The 25,977-nt window shown below is 43.9% G+C and overlaps 1 protein-coding gene across 2 annotated transcripts in view; it reads right to left on the minus strand.

Annotated features, from left to right (window-relative positions):
• SYNPR (synaptoporin) overlaps positions 1–25,977 on the minus strand; it is a 101,500-nt gene that overhangs the window by 9,113 nt on the left and 66,410 nt on the right. For both annotated transcript variants that reach the window (XM_021537249.3, XM_085590340.1), the window contains 2 exons: positions 18,522–18,646; positions 1,813–2,011 (listed from right to left, as the gene is read on the minus strand). In XM_021537249.3, coding sequence (XP_021392924.2) covers positions 1,813–2,011; positions 18,522–18,646 — 324 coding nt within the window. The remainder of the gene's footprint in view (positions 1–1,812; positions 2,012–18,521; positions 18,647–25,977) is intronic.

Here is a 25,977-nt window from a genome sequence, read left to right on the forward strand (position 1 = left end):
AAAATATGAAGCCAAGAGGAAGTACAAGGCTTAAAACAGGAATGGTTTTAACTATGAAATTGAGATCAGGCACTGCAGCAGAAGCAAGGATGGATGAAACTATCATCTTCAAACTCTTCACTAAAAGAGAAAAACTGGTAGTCTGGATAAGGTGCCTGATTCACTGATCCTGCTGGTGATGAACCAGAACAAGGGCTGCCTGCCTCCTGTACCAACACGTGCTGCACCACAGATTTCTGCAGCACTTTTCTTTGGAAGGAACAATCTCAGAGATGAGACACACTCACACATCTGATCTGATACACGTCAGTTCAGAGCAGCATCTGCCTGGAGCTGGAGGATACATTGCCTGCCTCCTTCACAGAGCATGTGACATCCCTTAGGTGAGCACTGCAGCCTTGAAAAGCTGCTTTTCACTCCAAGTTTTCTTTTTCCTTGACTGCTGAATTCCTCCTGGCTACAGCTGCCAGCCTTTTCTCTGGCTGGGGCTCTGCATTTTCTCTACAATTCCACTGCACAGTGGGACTCACACCTGTCCTCAGCCAGGCTGTGGTGCTGCAATCATTGCACTGGACAGTGTCCAGGAACACCAGCAAGGATGTGCTCCAGGAAAAAAGGTTATTTTTTTCTAAAAATGCCAGATACAAGAGAGCTTGCAGTGCACAGGACTGCAGGAGCATTTGGCTGGGGAAGATGGGACTCTCCTCTTGTCAGGCATAACCTGACCATAACCCTCAGCCATTCCAAGAACCACTCACCAGCAGGAGCTGCTTTTGCTGTAGGACAAACTCAAAAGCATCTTTATATTCTGAAAAAATAAGGTCATACAGCCTTGGTTTAAATACTGTGAAATTGCAAACAGAGGCTTTGGTAACAGACACTGGTTAAATTTAACCTGTAGATTCAATTACAATCCATTACACAGAACAAATTAAGTCAATGTGATGTTAATGCTGTAGCAGATTGTGCCATGCATCCTGTGACAGACACGACTGCAACAGCTGTTTCAGTAAAGTCCTGGACAAAGGCAAGTGGCCACATAATAAAGTGACATATTAACACCATTGTTTCTCTTTCCTTTTTCTATTGCTACAGAGGATAATGTGGTTGGTCAAAAGTAAGCATTATTTTCCACAAGTAAATTAAGATGGAAGAATTCTGTAACAAATCCTTTGATAAGACTGTTTGAAATGAGATCTGTCTTGATACCAAGATGAAGCTAGGCACTTTATTTACTCTTTCTGCAGGGACCCCTTTATTTTGCCTGTTCTTTGTCTCCTCTGTGAGGATTTCTTTACATTTCCTCAGCATTTTCTAGGACTGGAAAGGTCCCAATGTTGGTTTGGCACAGCCTGTTTTTTGGTAGCAGGAGAGGGCCACAGGGGTAGCTTCTGTGAGAAGCTGCTGGCACCTTCCACCATATCCAACAGAGCCAATCTCTGATGATTTCCTCTCTCCTTTTTTCCCCACCAATGAAGCTCTGCTATCACAGACACAGGGCTGAGATCCCAATCCTGCTACCACTCAGCTACATGTTCATTATTTGTGTGATCATCATCACTGTGGGCAGAGGGAGAGAAGCACAGAATTTCACAAGTACATAGAGTACTAACCTCCTCCTGCATACCTGCCTCCATTACCTTTGGTGTTAAAATACTACATCACCATTAAGATAAAAAAGCAGGTGAATGCAGAGATGCTTTGGGCAGCAGGACGCCTGGATCTCCCAGACCATGCCAAAACCTCCACATCTGAAAAAGCAAGAGGTGAAGACCTACACCTGCAAACACTACAAATGCTGCAAACACTTACAATTAAAGGCCCTCTGTTGTTTTCACGGTACTTGTTCTGGAAGAAGATATAAACCACAGTGGCAGCCAGCGAGTAGAGGAAGGCGAAGACGGCGATGGTGACGAAGAATTCTGCCGAAGAGGAGAAGTCCCCTATCAAGGCCAGCGTTTCCCGGCGCTTGCCTTCGCAAGTGGGAGCCTCAAAATTCACTTGATGCAACCTGGAAAACATCCCATAGAGCAGCAGGTGAAGCACAGAAAATGGGAACTGTTATCTGAATCAAGATGAATACATTTCCTCTGCCTCATTCCCGGTGCACATTGATCCCTTGTGAATAACTGGCAGCTGTGGGCTGTGCTCCTCAGAGCCCTGCGAGTGCCAAGGTGAGACTGAGCACACAAACACATCTTTTAATCAATCCCAGAGAAAAGTTTATGTTCCAGTGGTTTGGTACAACCCTTCCCTTGCTCTCTGGGGTTTTGCCATGGCAACAACTGAAAAAGGACAACACAAGAAACAATTTGATTCTTGAATTCTGACAATCCAGGCAGCAGAAAACAGGTCTTATCCTCAGGACTAAGCCCATGGGATACCTGTGTTTGGGCGTTCACAAATTCCTTGCATCAAATTGTCTGGTGTAGAACTACCTGTGGCTATTAGCCCATAGGGCTGCAAGCCACATAGTGCTTCTACATTGAAGGCTTTTAAAAGCAAGCTGCAGCAGAAATACACAACTTGGATCAAAGAAAAAGTCTGCATGCTCTGGTTTAAGCAACCTAAGCCCAAACTTTATACTCACACACTGTTTATCAGTAACTGAGCTAATAGATTTATAATTCTGTCTGGAAGCTCCTGTGACAGACTTTTTTTCTGTAATAATTTCAATTTCTGATTCAGAAAAAGAAAGAGGATACATGGAGGGGTCACTTTGGCAGGTCCTGTTGCATGGCCCAGAATCATATCAGTGGGGACATGGAGCCCAATGAGGGAGCATGTTGTTCTGCTCTGCACAGGCTGAGTGAAGGGGATGAAGCCAGCAGCAATTAAAGAACTGATGATTTGGTGCTGAGAAAGTATTAGGCCTCCTGGGAGACATTCCTCTGCTCAAGGGCAATTAATGTGTGCAACAGCAAACCAATGGGAGCAGCAGCCATAACTATATTTGGCTAAATAAAAAGTTAATTCCCCAGACAAAAACAAAGTACCCACAGCAGAAAATCACAGAAGATGGATTAATGGACATTGGAGGACTGGATGACTTTTTGCTTTTGCTGATTCTGATTAAATGTACCCAAACATGTAGGCAGAACCTTTTCATCAGCGGTTGGTGAATAATGCCAGTTATTTGCCTCAGAGATTTTATTCCCTGTCATTGTAGTAGTGGTGGGATGAAAACAAAAACCAAGTCTGCCCAGATTGCAGAGATGAGCAGTGGCTGAATCACCTTTCCAGCGTAAAGCCAGCAAAGCCTGATGAAATCTGAACACATGAGAGAGACCCTAATGCCAGTGATCAGTTTCCTGACTTTGTAAAGGAGTTTTCTCCCCCTCCCCAGTCTGAAACACAGACTGGACAACATGTGGTGCTGCATGTAGCAGTTCAAACTCCTGTTTATACCAAAGAGGAAATAACTTAGGGAATATTTCTACCAAGATTCAGATTTGGAGTCTGCCCACCCCTACCTCTCTGACTGTCCACTGTTAACACAGCCCAGTCTCACCATCAACAACCACCAACCTTTACAAAACATGGTAAAGCAACTGAGACCAGTTTCCTTTCTATTCTCTGTTTTCCTGACTGCACCTTTGTTCTGAATCATAAGCCAGAAAAAAATGTTCATATGTTAACACCCCACTTGTACCTTCCCAGCAGTGCTTTAGTGGCCAGGCACCTGTGAGGGATACGAGATCACAGAAACCTTCTTCCATCAAGTTCTTTTTATTCACTTGCTTTTACTTTTAGATTTCTTTGGTTTCTAAGAGGATGTGCAGTAATTGGTGCCTCTTGTGGCCACCTCACCTCTGCCAAAACAACTTTGTTGTGCAAAGGGCCCTAAAATAGACCATGATTCAGACCTGGGAAGAGGAGCTGTGACAGGGAAGAGAAGTGAGGGAGCCAAGCCCTGTGCTGGTTAGGGTGGATGCTGACTTTACATGATACATCTGAAAAGTTTCTTTAAGGCAGGGGAGGATTTGTGACAGAAAATCTAGTTTCACTAACCAAAACCTTTTTGATCTGGAATGGCATTGCCAAGAGAAAACTGATTTCTTTTCACTGATGTTGCTGAGTCAGCCTTTCTGGGGGCAGGATGGTTTGGTGATGACTCACAAAACATTAATTGCCTCCGCCTCTCACTTTTGATCTCATTCTACCTGTTCTGTCTCTTACTTCCTCTGACTTACTCTTCTTTCATCTTCTCTTATCTCTCTTTGTTTACACCCCCTCTTTTCCTTCAAGTCACCCTTGGCCAGTGTCCTCCTACTGCTTTTCCAATTTCCAGCACCACCCCTCCATTCCATCTTTGACTCTCCATTTGCTAAACACAATCAGGAGCCCCAGGAATGACCCTTTGCAATCACAGCCTTTGCACTTTGTTAACATTTGTTAGGCTGCATGAACAGGAATGATTTTCACTGATTGATGGGCAATGCAAATAAGGAGCACAACAGTAATGAATTTACTTAATTAGGGAAACCTTTCCCTCTGTAAGTTCCTCCAGGTTTTTTTTTTTTTTTTTTTTTTTTTTTTGCCTTGTACTGCACTAAGTATTGCTATTAACTCAGAAATAAAGCTCCTGACTTTGGAATGTGACCTTGCATCCCACACTCAGCAGAGCTGCACTAAGGTCATCCTCACTGCCCATTGTTACCAGCACCATCCCCTTTGTTAACAGCAGCTGCCATGGCCAAGCCATCCAGGCCTGAATTCCCTCAAACTCACTTCAGTCTGAAGTAAGTCCACCAAAGGCAGTCAAGTTTCACTGATGAAGTCACAGTAATTAAGGGCTTCTGAGCTTTCTTCCACCACAAGCAAACTTTCCATTGCCGTGGGAAATATGATGACAAGACAGCTGTATTGTCTAGCTTGACAAGATCAAAAGAGGGCAGGAATGTTTTACAGTGAAAAAGGGGATTTTTACATTGTTGCACAGTAGTGAAGAGCAGTTCCATTTTAAGATGCTAATTACCCTTGCTCTGAAAAGAATACATGAAGCCAGACACACTGAACAAAGCTACAGCTGTTACATGTGCATGGGGGAGCAAAAGCTGTGCTCTCTCCATGTGAATGTGAAGTTCCCTTTTCTTCCTCAACTTCCTCAGTACAATATTGAAGCCACAGCTTTCTTTTAATCATATCCCTCCATTTTTTTGGAGCAGCTTAATTCCCCTGATGATCCTTGAGCATGAAAATAGTCATGAGCCAACTTCCCCAGAGACTGTCTCACTCCACCAGCAGACACAGAAGAGCCCAAGCAGAAGGGTGAGTGATCTAATATTGTCTGATTCACCCCCTTCAACAATGCACACAGGGCTTAGACTTGAAACCAACAGAACACACAACACAAGAACGTGCTCAAATGTTATTGATGAACCAGCATAGATTTCCTCTCCTGGGCTTTGATCAGTGTGTGGATTAATAAATAACTGATAAAATTCTGCCTCCAAAAATTCTCAATGGGGGTTAGTGTTTCTCAATTCCTTTAGTAGGATCTAGTGAAAAACAGGCAAAAAAAAAAGTGCTCTGTTTTGGCAGGTTGTCCTATTTTCTGAAAATAGCATCTTGTAATCCACCCTCCAACTTGTCTACAACATGCTGGAATAAAATCTGCAACACCCACACGAGTGCTTGCAAAAAACCCAGAGATCCATTATCTTTTCATTGGGCTGTATTTCCCCCAACTTGTTTCTGGTACTGACACTGTCAATTGTCTTTACTGTCTGCAAATCCCTGAGAGAAATACATTGCTAGAAATGAGTTATTGCAGTAGTGCTTGTGGAGGGGTTTCTTGGGAAATGTGTATCTTGGCTGATAATCTCCAAAATGAGGGGAAAATTAAATTTCAAAATACAGTAGTGAAATGCTGACATGCACAGAGCCCCTCAGCAAGTCAAACTGCTCTGTTGAGGCACAAAAACGTGACAAAGGTTTACATCTTCCTTTCTCTGGGACACCGAGTGAAGGCATTTCTTTTAGTTAGCCCTGAAAATACTGGAGTTCCCTCATTTCAGAGGATTATGCTGGTATGCTTTGACACTGGTGCCTCCAGCCAGCCAGTCCCTGGGCAAATGTACCTTTTTCACATGCCAAATATGGATTTTTTGTAGGTTTACTGGAAGAATACAAATAAATGGGAGCCATTCCTCACACAACAGAGCTCATCATTCCTGTAAAACTTCTCAGGAGATATTACCTACATTAAGAAAAACACTTTGAAAGTTATCTCTGATAGTCAGGTCAAAACAGAAGTCTGCCTGCAAATGAAAAGTTTTTTCTTTATGGTAACTGGGGTCCACTGACTCTTCCAACACTATTTCCAGCCTGCATTTCTCACTGCAAAGAACACTTTCCCAAGTGCTGGGCATTCCTGGATGTTTGGTGTTAAAATCCTGGCTGTCTGCAAGGCTGCTCACACAGCAAGGAACAGACTTCTTCCAGGCTTCAGGAGGATGGATGGACTGAGCTCTGCATCTCCTCCTCCCCCCAGATCTGCTCTGCAGGGACAAACTTCTGAGTGGGGAACCCTGCAGCATCAAAACCATCACCCAGCAATTCCCATAGCATCTCAATCTTTCCACCCAGGAGCTGCTGAAGTTGGTCTCAGGCAGAGAGCCTGTTAATGCCACATTTGAACACCTTGAAGCCATTAACGCTGAAGTTCTCTCCAGCCCTTCAAAGTCAAATAGCTGAGATGTTATTCAAGCTCTGGACATGAGATGGGGTTTGCCCCTCAGCAGGACAGCAGCTACCATGGAGGTGACTGCTCCCTGGCTCCTTTGCACCTTGTGCTATTCTGGTAAAATCAGAGGTTTTTACCCTTTTGCTAACAATGACAAGACTGTTTCTCACCCCAAACTGCTCTCCAACAGCTCTTTTCCCAAGATGAAGAAATTATGCTTACTCAAGTATTCCCATTCCTTACCTTTACATTGCCCATCTGCCATGACAAACATCTCAGTGCTGCCTGCACACACCACAGCCTTTCAAAACTGAGATGTTTATCCATCCTTTCTAACTATCCCAGTAGTTTTCCACACCTCACTCTACCAGCTGCCCCAAAAAACAACATCCTTCCAGACTTCCCAGCACCCAAAGGTGCCTTCAGTACCCTCCTCCCCTAAAGAGCAGCACATTCATTTCCACCACACACCTGCCCCTAAAAAAAATCTGTTCATTTTTATCAGAGATCAAAATTAAAATTCTCTGACTCAGCAATCCAAGTCTGGTCTTTTGTTTCTTTCCTTTCTAGAGAAAGAAGGAATAGAGTTGGCTGATCAAAGAGTATTTGAAAATACTTCACTTTGAACTTCTGTCTGCTCAATAAAACCTCTCCATTTATTACCAAAAAATGAATTCCAAAGCCCACATCACTCTAGAATTATTCAACACCACCAGGCATTTCACACAAATACATATATCATCTTGCAAGTATTTATTCTTAGCTCCTATCCTGGACATTTGAACATCCTAAAGATCTCCCCTTTGTCACAGCTGACTTTAGTAACTTATACCCATCCAAATCCATGTCCAGAGCAGCATGACCAAAAAAAACCAAACAACCCAGAAGGTGCTGCTGGGAAGCTAACCAGGAAAGCTGTAGCAACCTACACTCTTTTCTGTTTTATGTTCAGTCCAAATAAGAAAAAATATTTCCCTCCTAATACTTTAAATTTCCTAGCTTGCCAGGTTCCCAGCCTTCTCTAGCACACAGCTGTGCTGCAGATGTTTGGCCAGCAGGAGTAGGGAGGTTATTCTTCCCCTATACTTGGTGCTAGTGAGGCCACACCTTGAGTGCTGTGTCCAGTTCTGGGCCCCCCAGTTCAGGAAGGATGTTGAGATGCTTGAGTGCATCCAGAGGAGGCACCAAGGCTGGTGAGGGGCTTGGAACACAAACCCTGTGAGGAACATTTGAGGGAGTTGGGGTTGTTTAGCCTGGAGAAGAGGAAGCTTAGAGGTGACCTCATTGCTCTCTACAACTCCTGAAGGGAGGTTGCAGACAGGTGGGTGTCAGTCTCTTCCACCAGGCAGCAACTGGCAGAACAAGAGGACACAGCCTCAAGCTACGTCAGGGAAGGTTTAGGTTGGAAATTAGGAAAAAAAAATTCACTGAAAGAATAATAAAATACTGGAATTGTCTTCCTAGGGAGGTGGTGGAATCACCATCTCTGGATATGTTTAAAAAAAGATTGGACTTGGCACTTGGTGCTATAGTCTAGTTGTGCTAGGGCATAGGTTGGACTTGATGATCTTAGAGGTCTCTTCCAACCTCACTATTCTGTGATTCTGTGATTTTCCTATAGTACTGGTTTATCAGGACAAACTGCCAGGCACAGCTGTCACACACTGTGGGACAGGGGCAATTCCCCCAGCACAGGCAGGCAGAGCAGGTTCACCACGACCCCTACCCAGAGCTGGGCATCCCATGGGTCTCTCTGCTCCATCCCTCTACCCCACTTTAATTTCTCCTGTTCAGACAGTGAGTCTGAGAGCCCCTGAGCTGCTCAGGCCTCCAGGAAGAGAAGCTACACACCTCTTTGAGGCTGGGTTCTGAAGGCACTGGAACAGGGACAGCACTGGTGGTGAGGAGAAGGCAGTGGTGTCACATCCTCAGCGTGAGATCCCCCTGCAGGACCTGCTCCCAGTGACTGTGTGCACAAAGCTCTTGGGAAACAGCCTGCACAACACTCCTGGGGGAAGAAACATCTGGAGTGGTGCCAGCCGTGGGAACGAGCCTCCCCAGAGTGTAGCAGGAGTGCAAACCCTACTACTCCATCGTAGCACCAAAAAGCCAACAAAAACGGCTCTTTATAGAACACCCGCTGCTGGGAGTGCTCGCAGAGCTGAGTGGGTGATCCCAACCCCATTTCCAAGCCTTATCCAAGACCCAGATTTATCTCCCAAGAGAATTTCACAGCTCTTCTCAGGAACACATGCTGTGCAAGCAGAGCACAGTGCTCAAAGACATGCTCCCCCAGTCTTTACAGCCCAGATACCTTCTCAGATTGGGCACTTCTTTGTGGTGCAGACTAGTGGCAATATACTTTGATTTCCCTTCACTGAGCTATTTTCTTGGGACAAACTTCTTTCTAGTCTCTAGGAAACTTTGCTGCTATCTCTGAAGGAAGGTAACCCTTAATTATGCTTTTTTAAAGTCATCTTGTTCCATGATTGAGGCAAATTATAGGACCTGGAAATGCCACTGGCATACATTTACATCACCACATAAATAACTATCCAGTGTTTCCTGGTCTCCTCATGATATTCTGGCTGAACCCATGGTTCTCATATCCCTCCTGCTGCCCTTTCCTCTGGACAGACACAGGAAACAGGTTCCAAACTAAGAAGCTCCTCACAGAGCCAAACAAAAGCTTCCATTTGGAGAAAGATCTACAGAAATCTAAACATCTACAGATGAAACACGAGCAGTAGAAGTAAAGAAAAGGTCTTAAAAAGTCACTGAATATAATAAGACCATTTCTGAGGAGTGGATGTATCAAATCCCTGGTGAGTGTTCCTGCATGGAGCAGTGTGGGACTGCTGCTCTGCCATTCCTGCAGCCCAGCACATCCTGCAGCTGCTCTCACCACCTCCAGTTCACCTTCCCTTCCTCCATCAAATGGGCTATGAGCTCCATGCAAATGTATTCCAAATTATTTGGCATCACCTGGTGTTCAGCCAGAACCACCTGACAGCACAAATGCTTCACCCTGTGACAAGCAGTGTTCACACACATTTTCATCAACCCTGCAAGCAGCAATTTCTCCCCCCAGACCAACTGGCAGAAATACAAGAGCAGTCGCAGATGATGCAGCAACATTTACTCCTTTGTGTTGTACTTCAATATTACTTTGTATTTAACTGTAATTTTTCTCAAGTATATTGTCCTAATGTACCTAAAGCAATCAAGTTAGGTTCTCTGTAGAGTTTTATGGGATGACTCCAGTGAAATTCCCAGTCACAGTGTGTACATTTGGGAGGATATGACAAATCCTTTCCACAGGGAGCTGGTGGGCTGCAGCACAAGCTGAGCAGTGCACTGGGCAAGAGCCAAGCACACTTGTGGGGCTGTGATGGACCTGCAGACAGACTGCCAGCACCTTCACACCTTGAACAGCCCAGGAGCTGTGAATCCTGAGAGGACAGGCACTGAGTGGAGCTGTGCTGCATGGGCTTGGATGCACATTCTCTCCAGAGTCTACTGAATGAAAATTATTGCATTTACCTCCTGGAAAATAAATTAACATAGAATCCAGGTGTGCGACGAGACCAAATACATCCCATGCATCTCATCCCCTGCAGTCCTGGAGAAATCTTCAGGGCCCCTGCAAAATGTGCAAATGCACATTTTGGAGCAGAGAAAAGGGGAGAGGCACATGTTTGACTGTCCCCCAGCTGGGTCACCATGTGCCATGCAGGGTATGGGATCAAATATCAAACAAAGCAAAGCCAAAGGGTTTGCTGCTTTGGTTGCTTCTGTACTGACAGTATGAAAATGTGCAAAAAATAAATTTACAAGGGAAGTTGCCTAAAGTCTGACTTTTAGGAAAAGCCTTTGTGGCAGGCACAGATAAAACACCATCACTGCACTATACTGCAGAGACTATTCATGAATATAAATTAAAAATTCAAATGGTGAAAAAGCTGCAACAAATCCAAAATCAACTTCCACTTAAAGAACAAATTTGGCCTAAAGAATTAATGAATAATTTTTCTGGCACTAGAACAGTGTTAAGCATAAAATATAGCCTCTATGAAGAAAAACCAGCCAGTTTGGACCATCCAAATTCAGGAAAAATTCAACTTTTGAGTGCCAAAAGAAAAGCTCTACAATTTACAAAGTTTTAAGAAAGTGTTCTCTCTTATCTGCAGCAGACACCATCTCTAGAAATTTCCTACCACTTTCCTTCCCCCTCCAGCTGTGTGCCCATGAGCTCTGTGTTCTTGCAAAGTTTGTACATGGACAAGACAAGAACTGAGCAGTCTGAAAAGCTGTGAACCAAGACAAGCCTTCTCTATGACCCCAGTTCAACCAGTTGTGTTTGTTTCGAGTTTTAAGGGATTAAAAGCTACAGAGGAGAAGCAGAACACTGATGACAGCAGCAACTGAGATGACCTCAATATCTGGAGAGTGTCTGCAGAGCTGAAGCCCCATCACAGAAATACTGCCTGGACCCATCAGCCTGTCCTTGGTTAACAATTGTCCTTGCAGTTAACTGGAGACTTCATGGTTTTACAAATCTTCCTCCTCTGACCTCCTCAAGCAGTGAGTCCCTGCTGATAGCCCAACACAGCAGCAGCAGGAATGAGCAGAGGCTTTGCCACCCTTGGGCTGCAGCTTCTTGGCTGTTTGCAAAATAGCTTGAGCCAGAAGCCAAGCCATGAAATTGTGGGGGTGGTGGGTGGTCTCTTGCTTCTACAACACAGCCATGATGAGGACACGTGCACAGGGTCAGCCTCAAAGAGAAGCTGAAGATGTGGTTTTATCAGATTTCTGGTGGTTTTCTATAGATCTCATGCAGACACAGGTGATTCGAAGCATCTCTGGTCCCTCACTTGTGAGAAAAGGGGACTTGCCTTTATTCACAGTTCCAAAAGTGCAAACTGGCAGTAATGACCATTCTTTGCCAATCTTGAAGATTTCTACAAAGTGGCTGTTGAAGACTGTAACTGGGGTCAGGAGGAAGCCCTCAAAACTAGGAAAGTCACAAAGTCATCCATATTTTTATCTGTTTTAATCGAACCAGCAGTAGTTCAATCAAACTCTGCCAATAGGAATTACACTGTACATTGTACTCATGGACAGCTGCTACTGCAGACCACAGCTGTCCAAGTAAAAAAGCCCATTTTCTCCCATTCCACTGTTCTCTTTATCTAAAGACAGCATTTTCACAGTCAGTGTGGTCCTTGAAGACTTGTAGAAATTGAAGAACACTGATTTGCAGTTTTCATTTACTTCAGTAGTCTGTAGCCATGCACAAGCAAGCAAAAATCACATCAGGGCTCTGAACTATGGAATGCACTCTAATTACTAGAGCCAGCTATAAAAATGTGAAATATTCTTTCCTATTACAAACTATGTTCATTCAAAGCTGAAGAGAAAAGTACTCATTTTGCAGACCTGGATCACCTTTTCCACAGCTCAGGAGACAATCTAAGAGCAAACAGCTCTAACTAAACCATTGATCAGTGTTCAGATTGGCTTTCTAAGCTCCTTGTTCAGGTTGCTTCCAGACTTGCTTCAGGACAGAGACTTGACCAAGGTCTCTGTTGCCTTCACTGACAGGGAAATGCTGGGGCCATACTTTAAATAGCTCACAAAGGTCTTGCATTCACGTCAGAATGGCAAAAAATCTTTTAACTGGCTTTCCATCGGGGGGGAAAAAAAGAAAGATAAATGATTTTGAAAAATTGAGCTGCAATTTTCTGGATAGTCCTATAAATTACCAGAATGTAAAAATCACAACTGAGAAAAAAGGTCTATTTCCTAGCTACAAATATATCTTAATGCTTCAGTTTGCATCATGAAGTCATATTAAATAGGAAGATACTTTATGAAGGTGTCAAAATCATAGATATTTGTAACCTGAAGATTTGCTAAATTTTATCCAGCAGGATGCAACATTATTATCTTCCTCATTCACACAATTTCCTCTTTCCACTAACAGCAGAAGTTCTAGTTAGGCAAATTATTCATTAAGAGGTCAAAATTAGGTATAAAAAGCACTGCTGAGATCAGAGTTTGAAATAGTTGTGGACAATAATTAAAGCCATGACTGAGCCCTCAGTGCCCATCCTACACAGCCAGTTTATATAACAGGGATATTGGTGAAAATCTCCAGCTTAGCTGATGTATTACTGAACATTTTTCCTCATTAGTTCAGCTGTTAACCCCAGATCTGTAGTGCTAGATGAGGCAGTCACAGTTTGGCAAGAAAAGGACCTAAGCTAATGCAGCTTTCCCAGACCAGCCTATTGCAGATCCAGAAGGGACCACTGTGGCACAGCTCGTGGTCTTCTGAACTCCATCCAGTCGTCCCTGCAACTTGTGCAAAAATCTGCTTCTCAGAAGCACCAAGTTTCGTTCTAAGAAGTTCCATGATGGAGATTTATCCCTTCATTAAGCTGGAATGGGTCTTGCAGAGTTTAACCAGCACCTCTCACTTTCCCAGGAGCTCTGCCAAACCCTCCTGGCAACTGGGGCATCTACATTTTGGCACAGGTTACACCTGAAGCCAGTGCACAGCTCCTGCTGGCTTGCTTTGCTCCTGTCTATGCACAGGAGCTTTAGGAGACCACAATTTGGTTTTGCAGAAGGGGCATCTTCTGTGAGGTGAAGACATCCAAAATAAAACACAAACCTGAAGGAGTTCAGCTGACTCTGTGACTTTATTCTTTCCTATCCCAAACCTCCCAAAAAGTCTGGGAGCAGAGCCCACCACAGCTACCTGAAAGTCAGCACTGCAGGCAACTACTTAGTTGAAAGATTTTCTATTTATCAGCAGCTCTCAGTCTCCCAGCCATTACAGACATCCATAATCTTTCAGCCAGAATGTTTTTCACTGAATTCTGAAGCAAGATTTACAAATGGATGAAAAAAAATAGAAGGATACTACAAACTGGCACAGAAATGTACTAACATTAGCAGAGGCCTTTTCCAAAGAAAGATAGATGCAAAGCTCAAAAAGTTAGATGTTTCCTCCTTAATTATAATTTGTAGCTTCTAAGTAGGCAATTTAGATCTGGCTGTCATATTTCAAATGGAAGACTAGACTGCTCATTGCATGCAGATGAGGTGAACACTTTCAAGGGTGCTCAATGGGAATGTCTTTATTCAAATGAGATGCTTAAAGTGAATGAAAAGCTCCCATAAAACACAATTTCCTTTTCCTTCAGAAGGAAGAACCACTTGAAGAGACAGCTTTACTAGCACACTGAAAAGACACTAATAGGTGATTTAGAATAAAATGGAAAACATTTGTTTTGCTCACTGCTGTGATACGAAGATGTGCAAAGACATTTTTTCATCAGGGTCTCACATTAGCACCACCAGGAAATCCTACTCTGTCCTTCTGGTAACTGTGGCTCAGTGCTCCTAACACCTCTGCACACACTTCACCTAACCACTGACTTAGGTGAGAGTGTTTAAAATTTAACAATGTCATCCTCCAGGTCAATATTTTTCAAGTAGTTTTCAGGATGAATGCCCTGAGAAAAGACAAGAGATGCTCCAAATTAACTCCCATGCAGCATTAAACTTGGGGATATACTCCCCAAGGAGTAGGCTCGGGTTAAAGCATCTCCAAAAGCTACAGGCAAAGAGATTTTAGTCCAGGGTCTGCCTCAAGACTTAACTTAGGTGCCTGTATTGAGATGGTTCTCCCTTCTCATTGCCCTGCAGGCCCATCCAGCAGAAGAGCTCTGCTCCTGGGACCCCCATGAGCCACAGACCCCACAGCATCACCCCCAGCCAGGCTCTGGCACAGCATTCCTCCCTTGGCCAGGGCAGAACCACAGAGAGCAGGTGATGGCCTCAGCTCAGGGTACCTCTCCTAGCACACCTTCATAAGAGCACGCCTGAGATGCAAAGGTTCATTTAAATCACCAGTTGAAGAAGCCCAAATGTTTCAGTGCAACTATGCCAGCTGCAAGTAAAACATCAAGTCTGTGATATGAATAATGAACTAGCAAAAAAGCTTCAGTACAGATTTAAGTTAAGCAAACAAAAATACTTCCTTTTAGGAGGACTGGTGAAAAAGTATCTTAAAATAGTGAATACCAGTAAGGAATATATATCCAGTAGGTGTACTATTCAATCACTTATTATCAAAGTAAGCCCAAGGAAAAACCAAGTACATGATAAAAATGTTTCTGGGATCACAGAAAATAATAAACAAATAGGACCTTCACTAGGACTCTTATTACAGACAAAACATATTGCTTCAGGGCACTTGGATAAGTGACAAATCCATTCTGAAAGGGTGATGGACTGTGAGAGCAACAAATAATCCCAAGATGCTGAATTTTTTTCCACCCCTCAAAGAATCATTGCCTGGGTGAGGGTCAAGCTAATGAACATCCCAATGTGTGCCAAATATGCAACAAGCATATTTGTGTCAAGCACAGATCCTAATGCTAGAGCAAAACAGCTACTGTAGGGCCAGAGAAATTGATTCCATTTGAACTTGTAAAAACTTCCAAAATGCATATACAGGTATCCAGAAGAACAGCTGATTTGTGCTTTAAAACACGAGGAAGGAAGAAATGTTTTGTGATACAACTAGAATTAGGCCGAAATGAGAGAAAAAAAACCTCAGGTGAATATTTAAAATATCTTTATAAATATCAGATTAGGCATGGAAGAGTCTGGCAAGATCTGTAGAAGAGTGTGGCAGAGCTCCAGGAGATGCTGTTGGAGGACATTAGGGTTTAGACTTCAGGGTAATTTCCACACTGCAGGGTGACTACACAGTCATGGACGTGGGCTGCAGGAAGCTTAAAGGAATCAGTGTAATTGTGGATAGAAAAGCATCCATCTCATCTGCTGTTCTAGGAGAGATGGTGGAGCCAGATTTGGGGTCAATTATGTCAATACTGGGGGCACTCTTTAGTGGTTAGTGCACCCCAGTAGAAAAGCTCAGAGCAGCAGCTCAGATGGGGATGGCTCAGCCTCCTCCTGCTCCTGACACAACCACCCTGCACAGGCACCAGCACATGAAAGCTTTTGCTTTCTCCCAGCAGTGCAAAAGCACCTCTGCACCAGATCACTCTGGTAATGGCCAGTGATTAGTACACTTCTATGCTTTTCCTCACTTCCCCCTTTTCAAAGGACAAATTAATCCAGGTCCAGAACTAACGAAGAAAGTGATGCCAGCAGAAATGAGAAGCAGCCACCTTGTGAGAAAGATTTCTTTGGATTTTCCTTTTGGTGCTCCACAAGTTCCTGCTACTAGAGTTGCAACAGCAGCAAGGCAACACGGGAGCCAAACATAACTTCCATGTAGCCATAACTTTTAAAAAAATCAAGAAAGAATTAACATTAGTTTAAAGACATGTTTCAAAACTTCCCGTCTAATTGTACTAATTATTTCTCTTGGGCTCATTTTTATTTCTCGCTGGAGACTTTTGCAATTTGTAGGTTGGGGCTGAGAAAAATCTCAATAAGCAGGTGTGAAGATGCTTCTTTGTTTTGGGACCATCTGGAGCTACCAGCTGTGGAGTGCAGTGCTGCTTCTGTGCATTCAATACTGGTCTGGGGCCACAGGAATCACACCCACACCCCACCAGCACTGGTTTTGTTTTCCTGCATCCTCCTTTTCTTTAGCTCAGGTGATTGGCCTCAGAAGCATGGGGTCACAAGTGCAATGCCCATCCTTTCAGTCTGGAAAACTCTCTCCCCATTCTGATCTTGCTTTAATAGGAACATTTTCAGGTTCCTTCAATCTCATTTCCAAAACATCCAAGCCTTCCTGCTTTTCCAAGCTGTCCTGATCAGCCTTACCACTTTGTTTACCAGCTGAAAGCTCTTGACACTTGTCATCCACTAGCCAAGGTCTAGCAGTTCATCTTTTGGGAGAAGAAAATAAAGCCTCAAATTCCCAGCAACAGAAATGAAAGCAGCTGGTAGCACGACTCTCTTTGTTTCAAGTCATGCTGGAAGGTGCAGCTCATAAAAAAGCAGCACTCAGGTATTTTGACTGCTTCAGTGTCACTGCTGACAGCCCCAACAGCAGCAGGGTGTCAGATGCTCAGCAGCTTCTCTCCTTCCACCTACACCTCCCCCGGCTGACAGCCAATAATCAGGACTGTGAAGGCATTTGAAAGGAAAATGCCATGGGAAGATGGACCTGAATGCAAGACAACTAGTGGGAAATTCATTCTACCTAACAATGCCTACAAGCCCATGCAGGGAGATCAGCCTCAGCCCGAGGAGCACAGTCTTGATTAGAGACTGAACTTTTCTGAGCTGCTTTTTCCAAGCTTATTCACTGCTCTGAGATGTTACCTTCCCCAACAAATCTCACCTCTGTTTTTAGAGCACCCCATCTCCATTCTGTGGAAGGAGCAATGGAGAAAAGCAAAATATAGCAAACACATGAGAAAGTCACAGGAATATTAACATAAAACCCTGAGATGACACCAGGTTCAAAAGCAGCAGATTTTCCAGGCATACATCTGCTGCCTCATGTAATCAGCATATCTCTGGACACTTTTTGCATGTGCCTCATGTTTGCAAACAAAATCCCAAATTGCACTAAATCTGAGTATATCCATGCTTCTCCTAAAACAGCAGCTAAGTGTCATCTCCCTCCTCACCTGCACATTTCAGGTGTATTTGTACCACGTAGCCAACCACCCCACTGTACGTGTCATCCATCCCATCTGTGCATGCTGAGTTCAAGGGCCAGCTACAGCCTCAGCTGGATCCCTCCTGCAAATAAAACCTGTTTTGCATCATCTCTGCAACATGCTGGAATGTTACATTACCCATCAATTACTTCCATCTTTCTAATAAGTAACACTGTGGGAAGTTGGAGATCCAGCCACTTCCTTTTAGAAACAATGGTCAGTGTGCCTGGTGAAACACCAGGAGACACTTGAAGGCTACTTCGCTCTGTTTTATTAACTTCTAAAATAAAATACTATTTTATAATCATGCAAACTAAAAGCACTTCACTACAGGGTGTATTTGTAATGAATGTTGGAAAAATGACCTATTTGGAAGTGAATCAAATTACAAACTCACATAAGTCAATTTTCAGGATCTCTCCTATGCATACTAAGCAGAAATGAAAGAAAATGTGGACATATTCAAGCCAAAAACCAAACATTTGTAATACCAGGAAATGTGACTTTTTACAGTAATAAATATATGTCAAGCAAGAACAACATTTCAAGGAATCAAATTCAGTTCCCACTGTTTAGAAGTTGCTGTATCTTAGAACATGTTAAAGAAATAGATGCTTTCAAGACTGGTTTGTGCTTAGCAATCATAAGCAAAACAACATGTGATTTCCCAAGGAAGAAAAATTATTTTAGAGTCATAGTGTACTAGACTTGAGATTAAATTATGCATTCTTTTCTTAATCATCTCAATTCCTTGAAGAAGTCACTTATACAAAAGTGAACGGTTTCTGCAGTGGACTTGACATAGCTGAAAAAAAGCCTGTGGATGCTCTTTTGAAGCAGGATCATAAATGGCATGAACATGATATATATATATGTATAACTACACTACAGCTTTCAGATGGACTTAAAAAATCTAAAAACCCTACAAAAACTATTTTCCTAAATCACCAGAGATGCAAACAGGCAATTAATACAATTTCCCAAAAGCATTTCAAAATTATGATTCCAGCTCATTTTGGCGTTTTGCTTCCCGTTCCCTTGGAGCAGCTATTTCAGATTGCCAGTGCAATGGATGGGAAACCTCTTGAATTTCCAGGTTAAGGTAATGGTGGAGGGGCCCCGGCGCACCGGGCAGCCGCGGGACGAAGCGCGCGCGGGCCGCTCACCTGAAGGGGTAGGCAAAGGCTATGTCAATGCTGAGGTCACTCTCGGACTTGTTTGCACAGTCCACACTGAGGCGCAGCTCTCCAGAGTACCCGCCGCATGTTGCAAATGCAAAGATTGCAAAAAGCTGTCAAAAACAAACAAGATTTGGATTTTATTTCGTTTCAGCGACCACCACGAGCAGATCCATGTAGCTCTAGCTGCAGCACCGGCCCCCCCTCGGGTCAGGTTATCCATCACTCCTCGCATTTAAAGCATGGTCATACATTATTCCTGCACCCTTCCCAAAAGCAAAGAACCGTGACACATGAAGCTCTGTTGCCACAGACAGACAGACACATCCCCATTTGTCCATCTCACATCTCCCCTCCTGTCTTGAACCCTATTTGGGATTCACAACCCAAGCAGTTATTTAAACCGCCCCACTGACAGGTGAGATTGGACAAGAAGAGAAGGATGGATATTGACTGAACATAATGAGTCATTTTTAACCCAAACCAAACATGGCAGGAATATTTAAAAGGTGCAACCAGAAGTAGCAATAGCAGACCCAGACAGTTCACACAGCCACCATCACATTTTGTGGCAAAACACAGACTTGAGCTGCCCCTCTCCCACTTCATGTACGACTTAGAAAAAAACCACAGCGTTTGTTTCAATTACTCTTCCTAAATTACTACCATAATCTAAAGTGGACATAGAGGTGAAGTAAACTGACTGCAAAGCAGAAAAGAATTCCAGACTTTGCCTGGAATCAGGCAAACTGGAAAAGAAAAAAGAGCTTGTGTGGTTCTGATGCAAACCTATAACACATTGTAATCTTCCAGGAGAAAAATAATGAAGGAGGGAGTATGCAGGGCAGAGACACATCAGCTTTTATATCAAGGGTTCAAAGAAAGGAATTGGAAGCAGGCATAAGTATCTTCAAACATTGCTGATGTAGGCTTCCTTGGAAGATCCTAAGTAGAAGTGGGGACAGTTTATTTATGCAGTTGTAATGTAAATTAAAGGACAGGTTAGATTTCGTTGATTGCAGCACTATAGCCTTGAAGTACTCCATTAGTTTTAACAGAGTTATGTCAGATCTACAGAAGGGCAGATCAGGCAAATGCCAAGCAAATGCCCAATCCCAGCCACAATTAAATAAGCTAAAATCAGCAACCCAGAAGAAATGAAGTGTTCGTATCTGGGAAAGAAACCATGTTTTTGGACACTGAAAAATTATGCAACAAGCAGATGTAATGGCAAAATAACAAACTGAAAATATAATAAATAGAAAAACTAGATCTTTTCTTGCTGCACAAGGTTTTGTAAAACATGCCATTAATCTTTGTTCTCCCAATTTGCAGCATAAACAAAGCCCCAAGTTTCACCAGCCTCCTTGGAATTCAGCTTTGCATGTTCACCTTCTCCCCAGAGAGTGACAGATTATAAGGGTGACACCTGGGCACTGGGGCAGGGAGAACCTCCCTGGGTGCAGTGATGTGCTGAGCATGATGGAGCACAGGGAATAACAGGAGACTGATGCAAGTTTCCACGCTGCCACTCACTTCCAAAGTGATCAGGGCATATCCTACACGGAGGATAGATTTGCAAAGGTATTTAGGTACCTAATGACAGGAAAAGTTAATAAAAACTTTGATTGGATCAATCCTTCTTGCTGACCTCACTGCAAAGAAGAAAGCTCAACTTCACTATGAATTGACTTGTTAAATATGTGCCACAAAAGAAATGTTTTCATTGCAACTTAAATAGTGCTCATTCATCCTAAATGAGACACTTCCTCTGTACACACCAGAAGTTTCTGCCCTTATATCTAGCACAGCACTGATAATCAGCATTAATCACCTCAGGCCAATTTGTGAAAACAAATATATTAGGGAGAAGACAATATATTAAGGAGAACATGAGAGAACACTGACCTGCTTTCTGGCCTGATTAAGAGAGTTGCAAATGCAAATGTTTTGCAGGTACATAGGCACAAAGATTAACAGTGGTAAATAAAGAGGGAAGTTGAAAGCCTGCAGTGTGAGACCTGCCATAAAGGAAGAGCCATCACCTCTCAGCTAACACTGTCAGCAAGGGGACAAGCAGAGGAAAGAGGTGCAACTGAAATGCATCTCCCTTAACCATGAATTAGAAATCACCATAATGGATGTCATCACGTTTTTGCACCGGGGCACAGAGTCATGCCCAAAAACAGAGCTCAGGCTATTCCTTCCCAGGAAGTATCTCCTTCAGAATTCCCAGTTTTTCCTCTCCCCTATTGAGAGCATCCAGCCTTTACTTTAGCCCCACAACCAGCTCTTAACCAGAAGCTTTCCAGCAAACCCCTCCAGGCAGAACCACCAGCTCCCAGCCTTACCCAGCACAAACTCTGCTCCAAGCACCAGGCAGCACCCACAAGGCAGGTGGGAAGAGAAAAAGGACCATGCTGCAGACTCTACCAAACTCCAGCAATGCCTCAGCCAGCTGAAGCCTGGCTCCCTGCTGTGGCTGATCAGATGGTGGCTGGGATCACCCAGCTGCCAGTAATGCCCAGCCAGTCCCCACAGCTGCATGCTGAGGACCTTTAGGAAGCCTATTTACAGTTTCCATCGAGGGAATGCAGAGTGAGGGCTGTAAATCAACAGTATTTCCCTGGGGTATCGTGGCCAAGCAGCAGCATAATTCTTCTCCTCCTACTTCTGCATTTCCCCTTCCCCCCCACTCCAAGTTGTGCTGCTTTATGTTGTCAGAGGAGTGCCCAGAGCAATAAGCCAAGAATTATTAGCTGGTTTTTTGTGCACACAGTAATTCTGCGGCCATTTCAGGAATACTGTAAACACCACTGTATTTTATTAGAGCAGGATTTGTGTAAAAGGCAGTTGTAAACCCCATAATGGGAGCTTTATGGGCCAGACTCAATAAAACCTCCATCTGTGAGATAATTTTATTGAATCAGGCTTCTCTGAAATTGAAAAGTTTATGGAGAAAGGGAAAGTGTTTCCCCATGTTCCTATTTACTCTTTGCCTATAAATCCACACTCAGCACCAGGCCTATCTGCAAGTGTGCACACATCCTGCTTCTGCCCTTGGCATGAGATAAATCTCCCCGTGGTTATCCCATGGCTGCTGCCTGCCAAGGCTCACGCCTGACAGCCAGTCCTGTGCTTGCCTGCAGCAGGAATGGGAGAAACGTGCTGCCAGCGAGGCAACAAATCCTTGCTGCCCTGCCTGTGCCAGGCTACTCCTGCCCACAGGAGAGGGAGCAGGGCAAACCTTGCTTTCTCCTGTGCTCCCACCCCTCCTGCAGCTGCAGCTATTGCCCTGCCAATGTTACACAGTGGGGAGGCTGCTGCTTTCACATGTGCCCAGACCCTTGCAGGGAAATGGAAAATGCCTGTCCCCAGCCTGGATCAGTGGTCCACATTCCATGTGGGATGACACACCAAGCATCCCATGAATTCTGTGTGTGCTGTGGAAGCAGTTACCAACCCACCCAATGAGGCCACAAGGAGGGAGGGAGAGGAAGGACCATTATCTGTGCTTCCCAGCACAGACTGAAGCAATGCACATCTCACATGTCCAGTCTAGCCTGGCTGGAAGATCATCCTTCTTCCTCATGCTTCTGTCTCAGACACAACGCTGACAAGGCAATGAGTTTCTGTAAAGTGATTTAACACCAATCCCCGAGCCTGTTATGATGATATTTCCTCTTTGACCTCCACCTTTGCCCTGGACTATACGTATATTTTTGTAAAGAAGTATAATGCCACAATATAAATTAACCAACAGAAATTGTATTTATTATGGTACTATGCAACAATGAACCAGCCTTCCCTGTCAAATCAGACAAGCATGTTTTAAAGACCAATTGGTTCCTTAGCACTTTGAGAAAAAATAGCAATGTAATACCCAGCAGAGCACAACACTGCTTCTCATAGCAGCACAGGGCAGGGAAAGGTTCATCATATGATTTATGGGACCACCTCTCTTCTTCCAGTGCCAGGTTTCAATGCAATGGCAAGTGAATCCTGTAATTCAGGATTCAGGAGCTGTCATTTATCCAGGCTCAAGGCTGGTTCCTTTGTTTCCCAACCCAGCAGCCAGGAACTTGGGGTGTGTGATGCCCTGAGGGAGCCCAGGTCCCAGCTGTGAATGAAACAGTTGGTAGTGCCTCAGCATGTGACCCTGGACATCACTCATCCCCACCGTGGAAAGGAAAAATAGGATGATTTCCTATCCCTTCTCCCTGTTTGGCTTTGTGACAATTCCTCTCAATGCCTGCTGAGCAACAGGCTCACTCTGCCCACCAAAAGAAGGCAGAAGAATTCCTGACAAAGTGAGTGAAAAGGCTTGCGTGGTGCATGTTACAGCTGAAACATCCCAGTAGGAAGAGGATGACAACAGTGTCATTTAAAACTGATGAAACTTCCATACAAACCACTTGCTTTTTGCAGGAGCACGTCTGCCCTGTGCAGAAGCCTGGGGCAACTTGCTGGCTGACAGGATGAAGCCCTGCTGGGGATGCACCCCAAAACTATCCTGCTGCAAAGGAGAGGAGCCACTCTGCCTGAGGACTCCTTGGTGGGTCCTCCAGGAGGCCAAGATCTTAAAAAGAAAGTGTTAGTCTTGCCTGGAGCTGTGGTGGTCAAAAACAGGCTGTGAGGGATGCACCTCACTATGTGGTTTGGTCTCCAATGCCTTCTCTTGGCACCAAGGAAGGAAAATGGGAATGAACCTGCTGGATGCTTTCCCAAAGTTGTCCCCCCAGTCCCCTACTCCTGCCCTAGCACTGGAAAGCCAAGGGGAACTCCTGACACTTCGAAAGAGCAACCTGAAATAATTCAAAACTCCTGCACTATGATTAGTCATTTTACATGTTCGGAGTGTTTTAAAAGCAGACCTATTTTTCTGGCATTGTTTCTGGATCTGAGACCTCCCTTTCTCCATACCACCATAAGAGAGAGACTGCAAAACCTTTGCCAAATGTTCCATTGCCTCACATTTCCCACTGTGGCCAGGAGCGTGTGTGGAGCGAGGAGGGAGCACATTGTCCCCCCGCAGCCGGCGGCGCTCACCCAGCAGAGCACCTCGTTAAACTGAGATTATTTATTTATAGGGCAGGACCACTCATTGAACATTATTATTAAGGCTGTAAAGGGAAGGTTTGAAGGCACTAAATGACTGTACGGGAAACATTTACTGCAGAACTGATGGCCCAAAATATGTCACCAGTGAAGGATTAGGAAGCACTCTCTCCTCTGGGTCTCTGCCTGTTTCTTTTTTAAAATCTGGCATTTTTCCTGCACGGATCTGAGCTGCAGACTTCCTGGAATCACTTCTCCTACATACAAGCCTTTGTGCACTGGAGATTATCAGATTATTGACTTTGGGATTCCTAATTATATCAACTTGACTAGCTGATGAATTGGAGGTGGATAGCAGTGCAGCCAACGCAGTACTGGTGGGGGGGGGTGACAACTAGCTGGAGTCATTTTCCTTCAACAACTACACAGGAAGAAAGCTGAAATATATTCTGCTCCTGCTGAGAAACAAACCCTAAAGCCACAGTTCACTGATTGCTGGGATTTTTGTGTCCCCACCTAATAAATAAACAGCAGCACTGCTAAGAAGCTCCGGTGTCAGCCCAGCCTTGGTCTGTGTGGAGTGAAAACCCCAGAGATGAGGGAGCAGCTTGAAGTTTGGGCATGAAGAACCACATATGTCACTGTTACCCACCTGGAGGAGACCAATGTGCTCCATGACTTCCCCACAGGGCTGTGGGGTGTTCATGAGGCCATCTACAGAGTAAACCTCTGTCTGGCATTTTTTTAGAGCACCCACAAAGAGCAGCCCTTGATGCCACCAGCTGGATGGAAAGATCTGATGCCAGAGCAGGCAAGAACCCCACAGCATCCTCTGTTTGAAGCACATTTAATGCTTAGCATTTTTTTAATTAAAAAAAACCCAACAACTTGATTTGATTCTTAATGGAAAGATTTATGGAAATTAAATTGGGATATTTTTAGTGAGTAAAGATCATTTTATAATAACTTGGTTATACAATACTTTCATCTCAAGGAGACAATTTTCTATCTTTTGCTTCGAAGAAAACCTTTATCTTTTTCATTCATCTTCCATTGAGTATTCTAAAAATCCCATTTAGCTTCACCAAATAATGGTATGATAGTCTTTTCTCATTATATTTTAATAGAATAAAGCCCAACTGTATATGAGAGAATTAGATAGCCATTCGTTGGAGTAAAGAACACTGTTCCTCTAGATAGCCAGACAGAATCTGTGTAATGCCTTTCCTATTTATTAAATTGAAAATATAATGCAAGCTGTTTCATCCAGTATTTAATGGGTCAGCCACAAAGTTGAAAGCTAATGCTGAGGCTGGCAGCATGCATGGAAGAGTTAACAGGCAGAAAAGAGTCATATATAGAACATCTCTTCTTGGACTCAGTGGAAAGCCTTGAAGTACAGAGGTACTTACACAAGTAACCTACACAAGCACCTCTAGCCATTAGTCAAAGGTTTGAGGTAAGCATTAACTAGGTCCTGAGGGTTTTTAAAATTTATTGTATAAATTGCTTCCAGCACATGGACATTGACACATTGGTGACATGTCTTCCATGGAACAAAAGACACCAACAGGTGCTGCAAACAGCCTTAGGAGTACCTGGGGTAATTACTGGGTGTACATGGCTTCATTTGGGATGTACCACAGACATACCTGCAGCTCTTTTCCCCTCTGGCTGTAGAACAGCCTGGAAGTCATGGCTCTTCCTCTGCAGCCTCCACAGCTTCCCCTTTGTGCCCTTTTCATTTAATGACACGGGAGCACAAGTTGGACAGACATGTTTGCATTTGTACATATAATCCCTGAATGACTCACGCTGTGACATATGCCACTGCAGCAGAGACGTGCTCCTTTTTGGGCTTGAGAGCTTTTCTAGTCCTAGACTTCCAGCAAAAATAAAAAACAAACAACCGTGGCAGCCTCTACTAGGATCCACATTGTGACAGTGCCCAGAGCATCCCAAGTGCCCAGAGAGAAGCCACTCCCACTCTGTGTCCCCCTCCTCTTGTCTCATCAGCTGCTTTGGCACCAACCACATATGATCACCACAGGCAAAACCATGGAAAGCCACAGTGAGGTACAAGAGAGCTTTCTAATAGGTCAAGTAAATTCTCATTTTACTAACAGGTAATGTGCAACAACCCAGCAAACACTCAGGTTAATGCATAAATATAACTGTTTCTGCTCCCTCCAGAAAACAACAGATTTTGTGCAGACTTTACAGCCTGGTTATATGGGATTTATTGTGTAACAAGTAAACATTATAAAATAAAGTTGATGGCTGCTCATTTCCTCTTTTGCTTGGTGGGTTCAAAAGCATCTGGGCTTAAAATGGCCCATAATGTAATAAAATGCATACAGAGCATGATCCAAGTTATTACTGAGTA

The sequence above is a fragment of the Lonchura striata genome, chromosome 12, assembly GCF_050655825.1.
Source record: "Lonchura striata isolate lonStrDom1 chromosome 12, ASM5065582v1, whole genome shotgun sequence".
NCBI classification, from domain to species: domain Eukaryota; kingdom Metazoa; phylum Chordata; class Aves; order Passeriformes; family Estrildidae; genus Lonchura; species Lonchura striata.